We start from the raw sequence: 20,683 nt of genomic DNA on the forward strand, positions 1-20,683 counted from the left end.
TCCAGGGACTGCAGGGACCAGAAGAGGCCAGGGTGGTAGGGGAAGGGTGAGAGGAAGGTGGTGGGAGATGAGGGTGGGAGGTCTTGACCACCTCAGGGAGTTTTGATTTTATCCCAAGCACAGTGGGAAGTCAGCCGGGTGGGGTAGGGGGAGGGCAGTTAGGAGCCTGATTGGACTGATCAAATCTGACTTGCCGTCTGAAGTCTCTCCTGGCTGAAGTACAGAGAACAGACTGGCTGAACTGAGGGGACAGACACGTGGGCAAGGGTTTGGGGTAAGGGTTGACGGGCTCCGCAGCACTGAAAGAAAGGAGCAAGGAGTGAATCTGAGGAATATTTGGTCTGAGGTCATGCCCCTCCCTTGGGTCAGCCATACTCAAAGTCTGGTTGATTGAGCAGGGGCAGGGGCAGCAGAAAGGCCCACTCCCTTGGTCAAGGTGGGACATCTCTGATAGCTCCAGGGCTCCCTGGGGGATGACCAAGATCTTAAAACAGAGGTATAAATGCATAATTTCCCATTCTCATGGAGAGGAGGTTTGAAGCCAGGATCTGCCCAGGGTTCCAGAGACGTGTGGGTGGGTCGGTGGGTCCCTGGTCTTACCAATGCATGGGAGGATCTTGATTTTCCCTGGGCAGGGGTCCTGGCCCTCAAAACACATTCCTCTCCTCTCACATCCCTCTCATCTCCAGAATGGTGGTGAGCCACGGGGATGAGGGAACTCTTGACCTTGGAATGCTGGTTCAGGCTTTCCCACTTATCTGCTCTGTGACCTTGGCCAAATCCCTTTCCTTCTCTGGGTCCATTGCTTCATTGATAAGACAGGAAGTTGGAGTAATCAGTGACTCAGACTTTGAGGGTTTGTTGAAAGCTATGGTCATGATGCATGTGATTTCTGGCAGCTTCAGGGGTTCCTGAAGTCCTGGGGTGGGGCAAGGAGGGGACTTAATTGGACCGAAGTTAAGAATCCTTACATACACACACTACTATATATAAAACAATCAATAAGGACCTACTGTATAGCACAAAGACTTCTCCTCAATATTCTGTAACAACCTATATGGGGAAAGAATCTGAAAAAAAATAGATATATCAATAGTATAACTGAATCACCTTGCTGTTCACCTGAAACTAACACAACACTGTAAGTCAATTATACTCTAATATAAAATAAAACTTAAATTAAAAAAAGAATCCTTGCATGGAAGCAACCGAAGAGTCACAGGTGAAAGGATCAAGGTGTGGTACAGACTCACATACATGAACATCACTCAGTCACAAAGAAGAATCTTACCATTTGTGACAACATAGGTGAACATAAAGGTTATTATGTAAGAGAAATAAGGCAGAGAAAGGCAAATACCGTATGATTTTACTTACGTGCTGAATCTAAAAAACAAAGGAACAACACTAGAAACAGACTCATAGATAGAACAAGCTTGTGGTTGTGGGTGGGGGTGAGGGGGAGGGAGATTAAGAAGGACGAACTTCTAGCTATAAGATAAATAAGTAACAGGGCTGTAATGAACAGCACAGGGAATACAGTCAATAATACAGCTGATAATATTGTAATCACTTTGGTGGTGACAGATGGTAACTAGAGCTATCGTGGTGATCATTTCATAATGCATTGAGTCATTATGTTATACACCTGAAGCTAATGTAATACTGCAAGTCAATCATACTTCAATTAAAAAAAAAACAAGAGTTCTTGGTGAGACAGTAACAAGCTCCATTTCTGATGACCTGCTGGGAGGACCAGTTTAATACCCCATCCTGATCCTCCCCACAGTCTTTTAAGGCAAGCATTACTTTTTCAACCCAGAGATCAGAGGCAAAACTTAAGTGACTTGTCCAAGCTGGGAGGAACTGAACTAGGACCCCCCTCAAGCCAGGTCTTTCTGAAGCCAGAGACTGTTCTTCCCAGTACAATGAGCAGCATTGCTCCTTCTATCCCCACTCTGCACCAGACCCTCCCATAACACCACAAATTCTAGGTCTCAGAGCTGGGCCTTAGAGAATAAGCTCCAGTCTGGTCACCCGTAACAACTTGGTTCTTCTAGTTCTCCCTGCCTCTATTGAAGCCACCCCCAATTCTCAGGCCTGTCAACCTCATCCTTATTTTCCAAGGTCAGCTTAAATGTCTTCCCTGAAAATCTGAGACCCTTTCCACCCCACCCCACCCCACCCCATTCATTTTTCCTGCCGTGGCCTGGGGAGTGATGCCCACTTTGCCCAAACTCTGTGAAGGTAGGATGCTCCCCTAGGGCCCTACAGGGGAACCAAGGGTGCTAGCCACCCTGATGCTTGAGCTTCTAGTTTCTCCCCTCCTTGCCTCCCCGTTGGAGGGAACCCAGAGAGTGTCTAGTGGTTAACCTCCTTAAGCCTGAGAAGGCCCCTGGGTGTTTATGTCCCCAACCCCAGGGGCCCCCATCCTGGGCCAGGGTCTGTCTCCTCCGGGGAAGACAGATGATCTCATCGAGTGTCTGCATCTGCCGCGCCAACACCCCCTACCCCCGCCCCCCGCTCATCCCGCGCCCTCTGCTGCAGTTGGGGCTGAATACTGCTCAGGGTAGAGATGCTTTTGATGAATGAAATTCAAGTGGCTCGATCACTCCTAAAGGACAGGCAGAAAGTGCCCACACCGCGACTCCTCTCGTCCCTTTAAAAAGTAAAAGCACTCGGCAAGGATCGCCCTAAATCCAGCCCTGCTGCCTCCGTCCCCCAAGCTCCACCGCTGAGCCTTTCACACAAACACGCACCAAAGAACCAGACCCGGGGCGGAAGGCGCGGCGCCTTTAAGAGGCAGCGGGCAGTGCCGCCCCCTGGCGGCCGGCGCGCTCGCGCTTCCTCCGCCCCGGCGGGGTCCCGCGGGCCGGCCGGCCGGGTCAGCGCGGCGGTGGCGACGGCGGCGGGCCGCGCGCCGGGCCGAGGACCGGGACAGGCAGGAAGCGGCGGCGGGTGAGGACGGCGCGGGGCGCGGGCGGCCGCGAGCGCCCTGCCGGGGTCCGAGCGCGTCGGGAAGGGCGCGCGCCCGGCTCGGATCGGCCGAACGCGCCGCCGGGGGCTCGGAGGGGAGGGCCCCCCGCGATCGCCAGCCGGGAGGAGGGACTCGGGGGCGGCGCGCAGCCCGAGCGCGGGGCCGATCGCCGGCGGCCGCCGCTGGAGGGCGTGCGGCGCGGTTCCGAGCGCCGGGAGGGCGGCGCCGGCGGGGGCGGGCCTGCCTCCTCTCCTCCCCGGCCCGGCCCGGCGCTCGCGAACTGGCGCGCCCGGAGCCCCGCGGGCGGCGGGGGCGGGGGCGGCGGCGGCGGGGCGGCCCCCGGCGCGGCGGCAGCCAGTGGAAGGCCGCGCTGAGCGCCGCTCCCTCCGCCCGGGCGCCCGCCCCGCCCCGGCCCGCCCCTCCCGGCAGGACTGCGCGCCCGGAGCCGCGTTCCGCGTCCCCGCCGCCGGGAGGAGGTGCCCGCACGCTCGCGGCGCGCGCCGGGCCGCCAGACTCGGCCTGTGGGCGATTTCCTCCGGACCCGAGCTCCCCGCCCGAAGAGGAAGATGCAGACCTTTCTGAAAGGGAAGAGAGTTGGCTACTGGCTGAGCGAGAAGAAAATCAAGAAGCTGAATTTCCAGGCCTTCGCCGAGCTGTGCAGGTAAGGGGGGACGGGGCTCCGGCCCCCCCCACCCCCGGGGACCCCCGGCCTGAGCCCCCGGTTCAGCCTCGGGGGCCGGGGGGCTGTTTCCGGAGGTTCGAGCGAAACGGGAAGAAACGGTGCGCGGGGACACTGAGTCCGAGTAGCCAGGTGGCTGTGGTGGCCGCTGGCTGTGCTCGAGGGGAGCGGTGGGCAGTACGAGCGGCGAGGCACGGACCAGGGCTCCCCCGGGCGTGATGGGAGCGCTGCTGAAGGTGGCAGCGGGACCTGGGAAATGGGCGGAATCCACGCCGTCTGCCTGTGACTGGAGGTTACTTTTGGACTGGAGTGGTCCTCTTCCTTCGTCCCCCTTCTCTTCGTGGAGGAGGGCACCCATGTTTGTGTGTTTGCGGACCACCTACTAGGTGCCCCGCCGGCGCAGCTCTCTTTGCAAGAATCTGTCATTGCATGTCAGTGGATTAAGCCTCTTTGAAGCGAGTAGCAATACTTGGCGTGTAGGTGATTTGCTGTCTCATTAGAGCCTCGCACCAGCCTTGAGAATTGGCTGGGTTGGTGATCCTGGGCCACGTGTCTGAGAGGGGGGAATCCATCCGCAGAGAGGTGGGGTACCTGGCCCGGGGTCCCACAGCCAGGGAGTGGCTGGTGCAGAATGTAAACGTCTGTGTAGAATGGCCTTCTTCCCTCGAGGTCCCCACCCCCCACCCCATGCAGTTCCTTAGTGGTGGCGACTCCAGGTGTTTTAATAAGATGGGATAACATTCTTAGTCCATTACAGATGCATCCAATCTTGGGTCGGCTTTGCCTCACCTTGTTCCCCTATGGTGGCTTTGCCTCTGAGAAGCCCTTAGTTAAATCCGGTTCTGAGTGAAAGCCTAAGAGAATCTGGCTCCCCAAGCCTTTTGCAAACTCCAGGTGGAAAACCTTTTGTTATGCCGTGTCTCCACTTGGTAGATTTGATTCTCACAAATGGGCCCCCCTTGCATTTTTGTCCCTGTTGGGTCACCAAACATAATGATGTATTGAACAATTGAGTTTCCTTATCTCCTGACATGCGGAGCGAGTGGCTGGTCTGAGCTGGCCTGTGCAGGCTGGCACAGCACCTCTGTGCCCCTCTCATGCCAGTCCCCAGGGCCTGCTGCTCCTTGGCCTGTTCCAGCCCTGCAGGCGCTCTGCTCCCTGCAGCCAGAGGGGTGCACCTTGTCTAAAACAGCTCCTGGTTGCGCATCCCTCGGTCTGGGGATGGAGTTGGCTGCCTCCTCTCCTGCTGGCTTCCCTGGGAGAAAGCACACTTTTCATTTTCAGGAGGGCATGCCAAATGACCGGGGAATTCACAAGGAAACGGGGAGGAACTTGCAGCCAGAGCCTTGGAAGTGTGAGGACTTGTACAGCGTTAGAAAGGGGCGCTTGAACACACACATGTGGATGATGTGCCCTCGATACTGAAGACATGTGCAGAAACCCCTTTGACGTGCTCTTGAAACTGGTTCTGGTGCTGGGTGCCCGAGCTCCCCCTGCAGTCATCTGAGACTTGGGAAATCCCCACTGATACCTTGCACCCTTTTTCCTGAGGTCTTTCTCTATTTGTGTAGTCCTGTGCCTGCAGCTGAAGCACGAGGCTTGTCATCTGGTTGGTATGTTTTGCTTGGTAATTAGGAGGCTCTCGCAACACAGTTCCAACCGAGACTGAGACTCGTGGCTGGGTCCTCAGGCAGGACTTGCAGACTGCCTTTCCCTCCCCAGAGACCCTCCTGCCCTTAAACACTGGGGGGTTCAGGGCAAGCTGTGATGTCAGCCGTTCTGGGGAAGCTCCACCATGGAGTGTTCATTTCTCTGAAAGAGTGGTTGCGTTCAAAGTCTAGTTGCCTTCTTCTGGCCAAAATATTGACTTCAAAGAGAGGAAGGGAAATATCTGGGTCATTCTAGAACCTCAGGAAACCCACTTTGTGTTTTCATCAGGGGAGCTTTACCTATTTTGCCGCTTAAGCTTAGGAAGGAATGGAAAACACCGAAAAGAATTTTTCTGTTTCTTCTCTCCTTTATTATGGATACTTTCAGGGCAGCGCCCCCTGGTGGCCGCTTCTGTACTGGGTGCAAAGTACTCCCACCCTCTAGAGTGGCCAGAGTCCCTTGCCCGCTGGTGGGTGTGACGTGAATGCTGATGCAGTTTCAGTGGCTGAGAGGGGCTGTGGATGGACATTGTCACGTGGGGTTCCCATTTGGATGGGTGATGAATCATCCTCGAGTTCCATAGTGAAAAAGTCCAGAGATGTTTGAAAATAGCTTGAGGCCCTGCTGCGAATGTTTGGGGCAGTATCAGCGGAGGAGTGGATGACCTGAACGCAGCGGGATGAGTTGTTTAGCCAAATGTCAAACCTTGTAAAAAAAAAAAAAAAAAATCTTAGGACCGGAAGGGAGATCTTGTCTACCCAGCCCTTTTGTTTCACAGGCACGAGACAGGGCAGGCTCCATACTTCTGTTCTTTTTGTTCAGCTACTAGAATGGCTTCACCCCGGGCACCTCGAGACCCACACGGAAAGCAAGCCCTTTCTCTGTGGGCACCTCTAACAGTTGGGCGGACCCCCTTGTCATCGTCATGGGGGTGCTGACGTTTTGTCTCGGAGATTCTTCCTTGCAGTCCTGAGCTGTGGCCTCAGCAAGCGTCTTGTCTGCTCTCTGAGGAGCATTGCCCCCTGCAGGTGTCCGTGGACCGTGAACCTTAGCAGGCGGGAGGGCCGCCCCTTCACACCCTGGTCCTGCCCTGTTTGTTAAGTTTGTTGCATTAGGCCAGGGCTCTGGGAGGCTCCAGGAGGAGGGAGCTGAGTGTTTCTTGTTAACAGTAACTTGGCCTCTAGGGTGGCCCATACTTTCAGGGCCTACATTCCTTTATTTTAATTTTAAAAATTCTATACTTTTTGACTGCGCTGCAAGACATGTGGGATGTCAGTTGCCTGACCAGGGGATCGAACCTGCGCCCCCTGCAGTGGAAGCGCGGTCTTAAGGAACGTCCCTCTGGCTCCTTGACAGATGGGCCTTGACTTCACTTGTTTCTTGTGGGATTGTTCGTTCCCGACATTCACCGGTGAGTCTCCCCCTCTCCACAGGGATGGCTCTGCTTGTGTCCTCTCAGCCTGCCGCCTGCCTGCCCCTTCCCCTCACCCTGGAGCAGCCTCAAGGCTTTCTCACACGCAGAAGGGGCTTCAGAGGGGAAGCCGAGAAGTAAAGCTGTTAGTTGAAAACGTCGGGTGGTTTTGTTTTTGAATGCTCTCAGTTCTCCACGGTGGCCCGTGTGGATGTGATGGCTGACCCGGTTCGCTGTGTCCACAGTTTCTGTGTCAGCCTTCCAGCAACTCGCCTCCCCATTCCTCTTTCCTGTGGCTGAACTTGCGGTGCAGGCGGTGGTGGAAAGACACTCGACGTCGCACAGCATTTTGGTGTAAAATGTGTCCTCTGCCATCTTTCCCGTCACGTCAGCTGACCCGAATGCTTTCCCTCCTGGAACCTCATCTCACGTCATCCTCCCAGCGGCCCAGGGTGGCGGAATGGGGAAATTGAGGCTCAGGCAATATGAAGGACTTGGATTCGAGGGGAAGGGCTTCCCTGAGCCCAGTCCCCAGACCTTTACACCTGAGGATGTGGCTGCCTTGTTTATTAATAAGTTCTTTGCCCAGGTTAGGCTGGGGCTCTGGGAGGTTGCAGGAGGAGGGAGCTGGGAGTTTGCTGTTAACAAGAACCTGGCCTCTCAGGTGGCCCATACCCTCAGGGCCTACATACCTTTATTTTTATTTTTTTAATGTTTAAAATGTTTTGATTTCTGGCCATGCCGCGAGGCATGCGGGATGTTAGTTCCCTAACCAGGGATCGAACCTGTGCCCCCTGTGGTGGAAGCGCAGCGTCTTATCCATTGGACTGCCAGGGAAGTCCCCATTCCTTTCTTTAAATGAAGGACTCTAGGAGGTTTGGATGTTTTTGCTGGGAGGATCTAGCATGGTTCTCTACTGGGATTCTTTTGGGAGATTCATAGCGGGGAGGAAGGAGAATCATTTCCAGGGTTAAGTGATGCCAGTCTGTGAGTGGGTTGTTTTTTTTTTTCCCCTGTTGCTCTTAGTGTTTGGATCTGGCACCATTTTGGGGGCATGGGGGTGGGAGGAGGTACTGACTTAACCTTTGCAGCTGCACACTGGGAGTGTCCATACTCAGCCTTTCAAATAAACATGTTCCACCAGCCTCCGGTGGGGGTGAACTGGGCTTCCCGTGGGAGAGGATGGACCGTCAGGGCTGCTGCTGTCTGTTGATGAGCCTACCTGGGTGCCAGGCCTGCTTCGACAGTGGGCTACCTACGTGACCTCGGCCCGTGCCTTAGTGTCCTCACTTGTAAAGTGAGGCTGATGACAGTATTCGCTCAGGGTTTATGGGGGACCCGGACCGTGCCTGGAACTCTGTGGGTGGTGGTTGCTGCTGTTACTTTTTAGTTGATCCTTGGGGAGTGGGTGAGTGGGCGTCTGCCCGCAAATGTCTGTCTATTCCTGGATCTTGAGCATTTGCAGATTGAGTGTTCCTGGTTGGGGCAATTTTAGAGCAACCCTGAAGTCTGGGAGGGAGGCTGACTGCTCATCCTGTCTGGGTGTGGGTCTGGGGCAAGGCTGGGGGTGCGGGGTAGGGGGGCCTACCCTGCCTGCTGCCCTGCCAGCATCTCCCTACACTCCCAGCCCGTGGGGATCTTACAGCCTCTTGGAAGCTGGGGCTGCTGTCTTCACCTGTTTTATGGATGCGGAGCCTGAAGAAATTATGTTAACGCAAGATGATACTTTTGTTTTTTCAAGTTTGGAGATTCAAGAGGATTTTGTACTGGGTTTCCTGAAAATGCCAAGAGTCTACATGCCAATCATGCTACTGTTATTATTAGCTCACATTTATTGTTTTATCTTTTTGAATATTTAATACATGCCTATGGTAAGACCTAGAGGACTCAAAATACACAATGAAAAGTCAGTCCATCTCCTTCTTGTTCTTGAGTTCCGGTCACTCAGGGACACGCGCGGTCAGCAGCCTCTTTCTCTTGGGGTGTTGTTTTTTTTTTTTTAAACTTTAAAAAAATAATTGAATGGTTCTTGAAATTCTCTGGTGCTTTACAGTTTTCAAAAGTTTCACACATGTGATTTTGTACGTGTGTGACAGTCGCTAGGTCATGTCCGACTCTTGTGCCCCCATGGACTGTAGCCCTCCAGGCTCCTCTGTCCTTGGAGATTCTTCAGGCAAGAATACTGGAGTGGGTTGCCATGCCCTCCTCCAGGGGATCTTCCTAACCCAGGACTAGAACCTGGGTCTTCTGCATTGCAGGCAGATTCTTTACCATCTGAGCCACCAGGGAAGCTCCATATTGTATAATCATATAATAACCTTTAAAAAAAAATCCCCTATTCCTATATCCCCCTGCCCTGAGGGTTTTGTGCAAAACACAGGGCATGCATGTATGGCTCTCTTCCACATGTATTGTTCTGTCCTTGGCTCCTTTCATGAAACACTGTGTCTTAGAGAAACTGCCCGTCACTGCTTCTCTGGGGACACTTCTTCTATATCACTTACCTCCTTTCTTTAACGGCTGTGGGTTCCAGGTGTTAAAACAAAGGACCCTGTTTCTTGCCCTGTGCTTGGCGTCTGCTGGTGTAGATGGTAGGCAGGGCGTGCTCCACCCCCTGATCTGGGTGCTCATTGCTAGATGAATGAGCCCTGGGTCAAAGGGTACAGGCGTTTGAGTTTTTCGGGGCAGTTCTGAAACCACTCACCAGAACAGGGCGCTGCTCACCAGTGACAGCGAGCGGAAGGACCTGTCACCCACTCCCTCTCCGGCACAGTGCGGGGACATTTTTGATCTCGGCCACACACATGGTTGAGAAATGATGCTATTGGTTTCCATTTCTCTTATGATGGGAGGACTGAGTTCCTGTCAGCAGGGGTGGCCGTGCTTGCTCGGGCAGAGCTCAGCTCACTTGTGCATCAGGCTGGGGCCTCCTTCCCAACCCCTGGCCCTTCTGCCTCCACTCCACGGGTTATTTCTCCTCGAGGTTTAGCAGGCTTGGGGCATTCAGCAAAGGCCCACTTAGCGAAGTGCCGCATGAAAGCGGTTCCTGAACAGTTGGCTGTTAAAGAGGGTTTCTGTTCCTCGTTGTGTTTTGAGTTCAGTTGGTAAGCCGGTTTTTTGCGGGAATATTTTGGTACCTTCTTTTTAGAAAGCCAGATTCATTTAGAAAGCACATGGTCATCCAGGAGCTGAGCACCTACCTGCTCCTCGTCTGGCAGAGCCACTGTGTGGGTGTGGGAATCCGGTCCACGCGGCCGTTCCCTCCCTGCTGGCCAGCTTGGGTGTGTGCGGCCTTGCTGGGAGGGGAGCCCAGGCAGGGTGGGGTGGCTGGTCCCAGGTCACACTGTGGGATGTGGGGGGGCGGGGGTCGTCTCACTCCTAGACCAGAGCCCTCTCCCCACCGCCTGCCTTCAAACAGCGCTTCCTCCGGAGCTGTGAATGAGGCCATTCCCACTGGGCTGTTTGAATTCTGCCTGCTGCTTTGTCTTGCCGGCTCCCAGCCACCCTGAAAAGGCAGCTGCCCCTGCGGCCCAGGGCCTCTCCCTCCAGCCGGGCCCATCGTGGTGGCGGGGCAGAGGATCGTGACAGCCTGCCTTGCACCCCCACCCCCCATCTTGAGGGCTCGGGGGAGTGGATCTGATGCTGGCTGTGTGGATTTGAGAACCACTCCCATGAAGGATCCCCCAACTCCTGCCCCTTCCCTCCCAGGCCCGTGGGTGTGGGCTGCCCACCCTGTTAGCCGCCTGTGGTGGTCCCCACTGGCAGCGCCCACTGGGTCCACCCTGCACAGCCACCAGCCGCCCCGGGGGAACAGCGGGACACACGGGCCAAAGTCCTCCCAAGGATGACCTCTGAGAGATGCTTGGTTTTCTTTTCCCTTCACTGAGGATCTCGAGCCCTTAGTGCCTCCTGGCTGCCCTCGCTGTTTCTCTCCGCTCCTTGACTCTCTCTCGTTTGGCAGGCAGGTTCCGCACAGGTTGAGACTTGAGCAGTTCTGTTCCCTGGTGAAGCCCCCCAGTGCTTGTGCCAGCGCACACAGTAGGGACTCAGAGAGGGCATCGGTTAGTGGATGAAGGAACTGAGCGGCAGGTGTTGAAGCCTTTTCCAGTGACTCAGCCAGAGTTTCCAGTGACTCTGGAGTGCCCTGGGCCAGGAGGGAGACCCCAGGGCTCTGGGGGCTGGACAGGAGGACGGATGCTCCCCTCTGACCTGGTTCAACCCAGCATTTGTGTTCGGCAATGAGCTCTTCTGGGCCTTGAAGGTGGTGGGTCCCAGGTCAGGTCATCGGCTTTATTCCTTCATTTTTTTTTTTTCTTTCTTTTTTTTTTTTATTGAAGGATAATAGCTTTACAGAATTTTGTTTTCTGTCAAACCTCAACATGAATCAGTCATAGGTATACATATATCTCCGCCCTTTTGAACCTCCCTCCCATCCCCCGCCCCATCCCACCCTTCTAGGTTGATACAGAACCCCTGTTTGAGTTTCCTGAGCCATACAGCAAATTCCCGTTGGCTATTTTACATATGGTATTCCTTCATTAAAAAAAATAATAATTTTATTTATTTACTTGGCTGTGCTGGGTCTTCTTTGCGCCATGGGCTTTCCTCTAGTTGCAGCGAGCGGGGGCTACTGTCTATTGACGGGGTGCAGGAGGCCTCTTATTGCAGTGGCTTCTCCTGAGCATGGGCTCTAGCCCTCGAGGGCTTCAATACTTGCTGTACGTGGGCTCAGTAGTTCAGGCTTTAGAGCACAGGCTCAATAACTGTGGCACATGGGCTTAGTCGTTCTGTGGCATGTGGGATCTTCCTGGATCAGGGATCAAGTCCGTCTCTCACATTGGCAGGTGGATTCTTTACCACTGAGCCGCCAGGCACACCTTATTCCGTCATTCTTTCATTCACTCAGCAAGTCCTGAGCCTCCACCCTGGCCCGCCCTGTGCTAGTGCTGGTCCCTGCCCTCCTGTGCCTAGAGGCTTGGTAAGGAGATGAAGGGAAACCAGACACATTTAAAGTGCTGCAAGGTGGAGCTAGAGCCAGGAAGCCTGCAGATGGGAGAGCCACGGCAGGAGCAGCTGCAGCCACTTCAGCACTATGTGGCCAGAGAAGGCCTCTCTGAGGAGGTGACATTTAGTAAGAGCAAGTGCCCATTCCTCTGGGGGGTAAAGAGCTACAGGGCGGGTGGGGTCTGCTGCCTGGAGGTCACTTGCCTGGCCTGCCTCTGCTGTGGCTCTGGGTGCCCTGAGGACCAAGGGCAGCCATCTGGGTAAGGGCAGGTCAGTTTCCACATTGGACAGGTGGTGGTCAGAGGAGGCAGCGGTGTTTCCTCCAGTGGCCTTGTTCCCTGACAGAGTCAAAAGGGACCAGGTGGGTGGCCTTGGGACCTTCTTCTACCTGAGGCTGTGCTCTGGGGGCTGGACAGGAGGATGGATGTTCCCCTCTGGCCTGGTTCAGTCCAGCATTTGTGTTTGGGAATGAGCTCTTCTGGGCCTTGAGGGTGGGCTGGGGTGAGGGATCCTGGGGGACCCTTGGGGGACCCGGGTAAGCCCTAGGCCAGCTGAGCTTTCCTGAAAGTCTTCTTAGGCCTTGGGTCCCCAGGGAGCAGGGGTGGGGTGGGGTGGGGGAGGTGGGGAAGGATGCTTATTTTCTTTTACACTCATTTACCTTCCTCTAGGGGTTTCCCTGATGGCTCAGGGGGTAAAGAATCTCCCTGCAGTGCCGGAGACATAAGAGACACGGGTTCGATCCCACAGTCAGGAAGATCCCCTGGAGGAGGGCATGGCAACTCACTCCAGTGTTCTTGCCTGGAGAATTCCATGGACAGAGGAGCCCAGTGGGCTCCAGTCCATAGTGTTGCACGGAGTCGGACACAGGACTGAGTGACTGATCACAGCATCTCCCTCCAGGCCAGTGTTTGCTGACCTTGCCCAACAGAAGAAGCACTTTGGGCGCCAGTGAAGAACATATCCTTGAGTCCACCTGTCCCCCCCTTAAAAGCCTCCAGGGAAAGGTCTGGGAGCCTCCTCTTAACAAGTGCCCTGAAGATTCTTCTGGGAAACAGACACTGTCACTTCCCGAAGGGTGTTACTGGGCCTCACCCTAAAACCATCAGGCATGTTTGGCACTGAGTTGAACAGGCTAGAGCAGCCTCTTTGCTGTGGGGCTTCTCTGGGAAAGGGGCCTTCAAGAGGGTGTCTTGAATGTAAAGGTTCTTGGGCTGGTTTGTCCCCAGAACCCCTATGTGGGACTCGTGTTCCCTGGAGCCCACCTGAGTAGCTCTGGTGTGGCACCTGCCATCCACTGCCTTGTTTGATCCTCATCAGGTGGGAGGAGGGAGGGGTGGTGGCACCAGGTTGCCCGCCTGCTACCCTACCTGCTGGTTGCTACCTTGTGGGCAGTGCTCTCTCCCTCCTGATGCTGGGAAAGATTGAGGGCAGGAGGAGAAGGGGACGACAGAGGATGAGATGGCTGGATGGCATCGACTCAATGGACATGAGTTTGAGTGAGCTCCGGGAGTTGGTGATGGACAGGGAGGCCTGGCGTGCTGCAGTCCGTGGGGTCACAAAGAGTTGGACACAGTTTGAGCGACTGAACAACAACAACTCTCCCCTTTTAAAAATGTTTTGCCTCCGGTGCCTGTTTTGCACGGAAATTCCTTAGAGGCGGATCCCGGGCCTGGGGAGGAGCTGCTATGGTCTTTGCTCAGGAGACATTCCTGGGGACTGGCTCAGCCAGGTGCGCGCTGATTATCAGGCAGGGGGCTGGGAGCAGAGGCGGGGGGGGCGCAGCCCCTGGTCTGCAGAGCCCCTTGCTCTGCAGTGTTGTCTGCAAACCCACCGGCTCCCCGTCAGCCTTCTGCCTGCTCAGGTCTTGGAGCCTGAGACATGAAACCAGAACTGGCGGCTCATCCAGGAGGCCCCAATGCTGCAGGAGGGCTGTGTTCCATGCCCCCTCCTCCCTCCAGTGACTCAACCAATTTCCGAACAGAGGTGAAGCCTTCTACAGGCCGGGCACTATTGAAGATGGGGCATCTCCTCTCCACGACGGGTAGTGTGTCTCCATATGCTGGATGAGAACACAGAGGCATAGGGAGAGGCAAGATGGCCTGCTGGTTCACCCGGCTGTGAGTGGCAGGGCTCGGGGCCCACTGACTCCTGAAACCATGCTGTTTCCACCCTGCCAGTTGGCCTTCATCTCATCTGGGTACCACTGGCTTGAAACCCAGTTTCAGAAGAAAATCGAGGCGTTCTTTTCTGTGCATCCTCTGAGTGTAGTGGTTGGGCCCCGAGGCGTGGCGGTTGGTGGGATGACTGTCCCGTCGGAGCAACAAGACTCGCCCGGTTGGCTGTGGATGACTGGCAAGTCATTCCACCTCCCTGAGCCACTGTGCTTCCCTCTGTAAAGGGGGGCATTCGTACACCCACCTCCAGGGCTACTGAGCATGGAGCGCTTCCTATGTGCTGGGACTCGCCCTCCCCATGGGCCCCGCTACCCACCCAGGCCAGGGTCTGGGGCCTCTGACACATGTCTGGCCGGAGCCCCCAGCCCAGGGCAGACAAGGTAGCCCCCCTGCCCCCTCCTCCCTCCTTTTCTGGTGTGGGGGTCCTCCAGCACCCGTGACCAGAACACAGCCTCTCAGCTGTCTGCTTCCTGGGCGGGGCTGGGAGTGGTAGGTGGGTGCTGAGTGGAGGCCACAATGGGAGTTTCGCTTTCATTTCTACCTTGCACCCTTATCCATCCAACAGTCGAGGGCCGGGGTGTGGAAAACCCTCGGGCCCCTCCCTGGGGCACCTGTCCCAGTGCAGTTTCCTTGGTGCCCTCTTCCCAGAGGGTGAGTCTGGGTTGCCCCGGGCATATACTCTTTGCAGAGCACCCCATTCATTCCTTTGTGCAATCACATGGTATGTATTTATTGAGTGCCTGCTGAATGCTGGACACTCTTAGGTGCTAGGATCCATGCAGCAGTGAGCTCCCCAGGGCGGCCTGGGGCCATGGAAGGCTCTTCCTGGCTGGGTCTGCGGGAGGGAGGTGTGGTAGGGAGGGGTGTGCAGGTTGTGTGGGGCTTTCTTCCATTCTCCCAGAGGGGATTGGGGACCCTTGGAGAGAATGGGGGCATATTGGCATGTGTGGGGGTATTTGTGAGTCCCCAGGGGCTTTTGGATTGGCTCTCATCCTCCCAGGGCCCTGGGCATCTTTCTGAGGACTGTTCAGTGCTGTGGGCCTCTTGGGTTCTCTCTGCATGGAGTTTCCTCTTTGCACCCCAGCCCAGATTATGAAGGCCCAGAAAGATGCAGAGTGAGCCCTGAGTTTTAGACCCAGTAGATGGGGCAGCTTGAATTTGAACCTTGCCTTGCTGACACTAAAGCATATCTTCTTTAAGATTTTATCCTAAAAGTCCTAGCACTCAAGCCCTTTTCAAGGGCTCCTTGAACAGAAAAGGAATGCTGGCCATTTCATCAGAGATCTGTTCCTGCCTCTGCATGGGCAGGTCTGGGCAGGGACGCCAGGATCCTATCAGGAGAGAGTTCTGCTTCTTTCGAAATCAGCCCCCAAGCCCCCCACCCTCACCTTGACCTGTGTGCAGGCACGTTGCGGCCTGTGTTCACGGGGTTGTGGGTGCTCAGACCTTTGCCGCCTGACCCTCTGGGCCTCAGAGCCCCTGCTGGTGAGAAATGTACTTATTTTTCTTATTCCCTTGGTGTTGCTGCTGTGTCTGTCCTGCTGGGGAGGGGACAGTGGGTGCCTTTGCGTGAGGCCGTGGGCATCATGGCATTGTTTCCGGTGTTTTGAGAATAGCTAAACCCTGGGAATAACAGTAGCTCCCCATCCTGGAGCTCCAGTCACCAGCCTGATCCTGTGCTTCCACAATCTCAGAGAGAGTAACTGACCTCCCCAGCATTTCATAGCTAGTCCCTCCTAGGAGTGTGAGTTGAATAGCACTTCCTGTGAATCCAGAGCCCTGACTCTTGACCATTAGCGTTTCTTTGTAAGTAAAGGCAGAGGATGAGAGGATGGCTTTTCTTTTTTCTGAGCTCTTTCCTAATGACCTGTCCTTAGCACCCTCAGTTTTTAACTTTTCTCTTTTTCATTTTCAGTTTCATTTGGATGCCTGGCTTGCCTGGAATCAGGACATTTAGGTGCCGGGTCAGGTGATGTTCACTCAGGCTGGGCATCAGCTGAGATACCTTTCAGCAGCATTGTCATCTGTCTGTGGATGTTGAGTTTGGGTCTCCCAGTATGTGATTTGCTCTGTCCAGACAGCATCACTCAGATTCCCAGGATCCCCTCATTCCTGCCTCTCAGACTCCTTCCTTGAAATGCTCTGAGCCCATGTGGATGAGGCCCCATGGCCTTGTTATTGTTCAGTTGCTAAATCATGTCTGACTCTCTGTGACCCCATACAGCACGCGAGGCTTCTGTGTCCTTTACCATCTCTCACACTTACTCAAACTCATGTCCGTTGAGTCAAGGATGCCATCCAACCAACTCATCCTCTGTCACCCTCTTCTCTTCCTGCCCTCAATCTTTCCCAGCATCAGGGTCTTTTCCAGTGAGTTGACTCTTCTCATCAGGTGGCCAAAGTATTGGAGCTTCAGCTTCAGCATCAGTCCTTCCAATGAGTATTCAGCACTGATTTTCTTTAGGATGGACTGGTTTGATCTCCTTGCTGTCCAAGGGACTCTGCAGAGTCTTCTCCAACACCACAGTCTGAAAGCATCAGTTCTTAGGCGCTCAACCTTCTTAATGGTCCACCTCTCACATCTGTACATGACTACTGGAAAAACCATAGCTTTGACTAGACGGACCTTTGTCAGCAAAATGACTTATACTTCTGTTTAAGTTGCCATGTGTGTCCCTTTCTGGGGTCACCTTGGGGAACCTTGGTGCTTTTTTTTCACTGAAGCTCAAGGGTTTCAGAAGCACCTTGGAAAGATCCCCAAAGCCCTGGAAGGCTCTTGGGAACATTCTTGTTGGAGCCAATCCTTGGCTTCAGAAATGGGAAATTCTTGTGAAGGAGCTTCAAGAACTTGGAGGCAGAGGTGCTGTCTCTGTGACTTTGGGCCAAACCACTTAACCTCTCTGAGCCTTTCATTTCTATACCTGAAATGGGAATTTTAGTACCAGCCTGCAGCAGAATACTTTAACAGATTGGGTGAGCTGAGGCAGCTTGAGTCCTTTTTAGCACAGAGCCTGGCCCCTGGTGGGCAAATGGTAAATACTGTTATTCATATTAGAGTCAGTCGTTAAAGGTTGATGGACCTTATGTTTGAGCTTCTGTGTGAGCAGCCCTCATATCTGGGAAGAAGATGGGCAAGCCGAGTTCCAGAAGCCTTTTAGGTGGGGCTGTGCTAGATTGCTTATGATGTCCCAGGGACAGCGTGTGTCTTGGTCAGTGATGAAATGTGAATGCTGACACCGCCTTTTACTGCCTGGGTGGTCCCTCCTTGGTTTCTTAAAGGAAATCAACACTGACTATTCATTGGAAGAACAGATGCTGAAGCTGAAGCTGAAGCTCCAACACTTTCACCACCTGATGCGAAGAGCTGACTTGTTGGAAGAGACCCCGATGCTGTGAAAGATTGAGGGCAGAAGGAGAAGGGGGTGACAGGATGAGCTGGTTGGATAGCATCATTGACTCAAGGGACATGAGTTTGAGCAAACTCTGGAAGATAGTGGAGCACAGGTTAGCATGGCGCCCTGCAGTCCATGGGGTCGAAAAGAGTCGGACATGGCTTAGTGATTGAATAACAGCAACAACTGGGCCTTAATTTCCTCCTTGATAGGAGTCAGCCTGGTGCCTGTACACAGGAGGGGCTCAGCACACGAGCCTCTCCTTTCTTGTTTGGGCCAGAGACCATCCCTGACAGAAGCAGGGAGGGCTGCCTTTCACTCCCCTGACCTGTAGTCAGGCCGTCTGTGTCACCCGGTGATGGAGAGAAAGCCCTCCCTTGCTGCTGAGATGCAGAGGTTCACCATCGTAAAGCAGCAGTTTCCCCGCGCCTCAGATCCAGAAGGGGCCCTTGCAGGTGAGGATTTGCAGCTCAGAGCGCCAGGCCCTGCAGGTTCGAGCACACAGTGAGTCAGTCCAACGTGCTGGGCCCTCGTCCTGGAGTCCAAGAGCGAACTTCCTTTGGCCTCCAGGAAACTGCAGATCGAATGCGAGGCCAGAGTGTGTTCTCTTCTGTTCTGGGTCATGGTTGGTAGATTCTGCTTGACCAGGATGAATTCTTTGGTCCACAGGTCCAGGTGGTTGGCGTCCCTCTGCCACCATCCTGGTGGTCTTTCCTCCAGCCTTGCCAGGAATGCCAAAGGGGCAAGCTCTCTGAAGTGCTCCACTGGGAAGGGTGGGAGGGTGGCCGTGTGGGACACGGACAGTTCTGAGGGGAGGGGGAAGGATGGGGACTCCCCTGGGGGTGAGCCCAGAGGCCTGGTCAGGTACCTGCAAGTCTGTCTGCATCAGTGGAGGATATCACAGGGCGGCCGCATCCCCCAGGCTCTTCTTTCTCCATCAGCCGACAGACGTGGAGAGTTATTGGGGTGAAGTTAATGACCTGAGCGGAATAACAGCTCTCTGACCGATTCCTACGAGTCGCAGCAGTGTCTGGGTTTCAGTAGAAACCTCAGGCCCGACCAGGTTCAGTTGTAAAGCGGCTCCTGTAAGTGTTAACACCGTGCAGAGGCGGCTTCAGGTCCAGGTGGATCCAGGGGCTCTCATGGCATCTGCAGGGCCTGGTCTTTCTCCTCCCTGGTCTCCCTCGTGTGGTTTCATTCCGAGGCCCAAGTGATGCAAGATGAGTCTTCACAGCTGACCTTTATTCTGAGTGCCGAGGTCCTCGTGTGGTATCACCTTTGATCTACATTACACCCCTTGGGGGTGTGGGCTTGGAGTGCCCCTGTTTCCTAATAGAAGGAGTGGAGGCCCCGAGGGGTTAAGGAACTAGCTCAGGGTCACAGCTAGTGGGTGGTGGGGCTGGGGTGCAAACCCAGGCTGGGGGCTTTGGGGCCCCCCTCCACCTCGGAAGGATCAGCCTGGGCCACACCCTCGTCCCTGAACCAGTTGTGGGGGCCGGGGAGTGCCCGGTTTCTCACCCCATGGTCCGCGTGTGGGCAGGGTGGACCCCACATAGGAAGCTTGGGACTTCCCTGAAGACAGCGGGCTGGCCACTAGGCAGCCAGGGTAGGTGGGGGTGCTCCCCAGTTCTGGGCTCCAGGGCCGGCTAGTGAGAGGGTAGGGTCTTTCTGCCTGCCTGAGAGTTTGCACCCAGACTCCAGGGTCAGGGCGCCATTCCCAAGAGCGGGGTGACGAGTATCCCTGCAAGTGGGCCCCTGGCTTCCGCTTTCCCCTCAAATAAACCTGAGCCTGGTTTATCTCCACAGTCGGTCTGACCCAGGCAGATTCTGAGGGCACTGGGCCCAGGGTTACACCAGGGCGTCCTGGAGGAAGGGCTTATGTAACCCTTCCTTGAGGGATGGAGTTTGGGGTGTGGGGCAGAGCTGCCTGGAGTCCAGGGCGAGGGCTGGTGTCTTCCCTGTTCCGCCCATTGGGAGGAACTGTGGGGTTTTGACACTGAGTATTTGGGGTGAAACAGTCTTGTGTTATGTAAACACGCCATTGCCCTGTGGCTGTTTGGCCCTGTCCCACGCTCACCAGGGAGCGTTGAGGTGTCTTTCCCCCGGGGAGCCTGCTGGATTTTGCCTTTGTGAATTAGTGGGTGGGTGGGGGGTCAGTCCTCCTGCAGAGGGGCGCATCAGTGCAGGACGCGGGACCCCCCTGCCGGCCCCATCATGTCCCAGCAGGCCTGGCGGGAGGAGTTCCACCAGGAAGGAGAGGGGGTGACTGGTTGGTAGTCCCACACCCAGGCCCTTCAGTCCCGAGGGCCCCCAGGGAAGGGGCTGGGCTAGAGACCGGGAGACGGCTCAGGCTCTGGGGCAGGGGCTCTGGTTAGGGTCTGGTTTTGGCTCCACATGGTTCCTTTCTGGAAGGACCCTTGAGAAGCCAGCAGCCGCCCTGCTCAGAGCCCTTGTCCTGCCCCCGGGCCCTCTTCTGGGCTGTTGCGAATTCTCGTGGGTCGGTGGTTCTTTTTTCGGGGCGTAGCCTTTGGTGGCAGGCAGATAGCGGTGATGCGGGTGGGAAAACAGTGGAAAGAGGGCTGTCCCGGACCCTCCCCTTTGTCCTGGCCACAGTGGGCTGCAGGCCTGGCCTGACCTCTGTCAGCAGGTCTTTCCGAGACTGCGAGGAGGGAGCGGGGTCTGGAAGCTCATTCATTCTCACTGTGAGCTGTGCGGCCTTCACCAGAGTCCCCTTCTGCGGGCCCCCAGCTCAGAGGCCCCGGTGAGCGAATTTGTGGCCCGAAGTGTCCGGTTTAGCTGGCGGGACTACCGGCCCGAGCTGACAGCTCGGCAGGTTTGTTCCGTGAGGCGGCGAGGAGGGGTCATTTCAGTTTATCAGCTGATAAAGGCAGCGCTTGAAAACAAAGGGAGCTCGAGAAGGCCGGTCCTCTGCATGAGATGCTGCAGTCTCTCTTGGGCAGGTTTGCATTTGATTCGTGACTACCACTAAAACACTCTTATTACGAAGGAATAACGAACCTGATCAAAATTTAAACCACGCCAAAGAGCGTGCCGTGGAAAGCTGATCTCCCTTAGACTTCACCCCAAGCCCTCGAGGCAGCCATGTTGCCTTGTTCTCGCCTCTCCTGCGAGCCGTGTGTTGTGTGTCTATACACACACACACGCACAGCCCCCATTTTTGTTTCTGAAACAGAGATGATCCGTTATCCATGCTTTCCTAAGCTTAATGTGACTGGAGTGGGGAGGGGAGGAGAGAGCTGGTAGAGCTGAAGGGTCGTCAGCAGGAGGAGACGGAGGAGAAGCTGCAGTTTTGCTCACACCCGACGCTGATGGAGCACGTTTGCGTCTTTGAAGGTTTGCAACTTGAAAGTTCGTATGTCGGGACTTACTGTTCCC

The 20,683-nt window shown here is 55.2% G+C and overlaps 1 protein-coding gene across 1 annotated transcript in view; it reads left to right on the top strand.

The window, feature by feature from the left end:
* Nucleotides 1-2,839: 2,839 nt before the first annotated feature.
* ITPK1 (inositol-tetrakisphosphate 1-kinase) overlaps nucleotides 2,840-20,683 on the top strand; it is a 153,914-nt gene continuing 136,070 nt past the window's right edge. Inside the window, exons 1-2 of the mRNA XM_055418412.2 lie at nucleotides 2,840-2,958; nucleotides 3,407-3,638. Coding sequence (XP_055274387.2) covers nucleotides 3,544-3,638 — 95 coding nt within the window. The 5' untranslated portion in view covers nucleotides 2,840-2,958; nucleotides 3,407-3,543. The remainder of the gene's footprint in view (nucleotides 2,959-3,406; nucleotides 3,639-20,683) is intronic.

The sequence above is a fragment of the Moschus berezovskii genome, chromosome 21 (genome assembly GCF_049115385.1).
Source record: "Moschus berezovskii isolate FMDL1 chromosome 21, NW_MosBer_1.0, whole genome shotgun sequence".
Classification (NCBI taxonomy): domain Eukaryota; kingdom Metazoa; phylum Chordata; class Mammalia; order Artiodactyla; family Moschidae; genus Moschus; species Moschus berezovskii.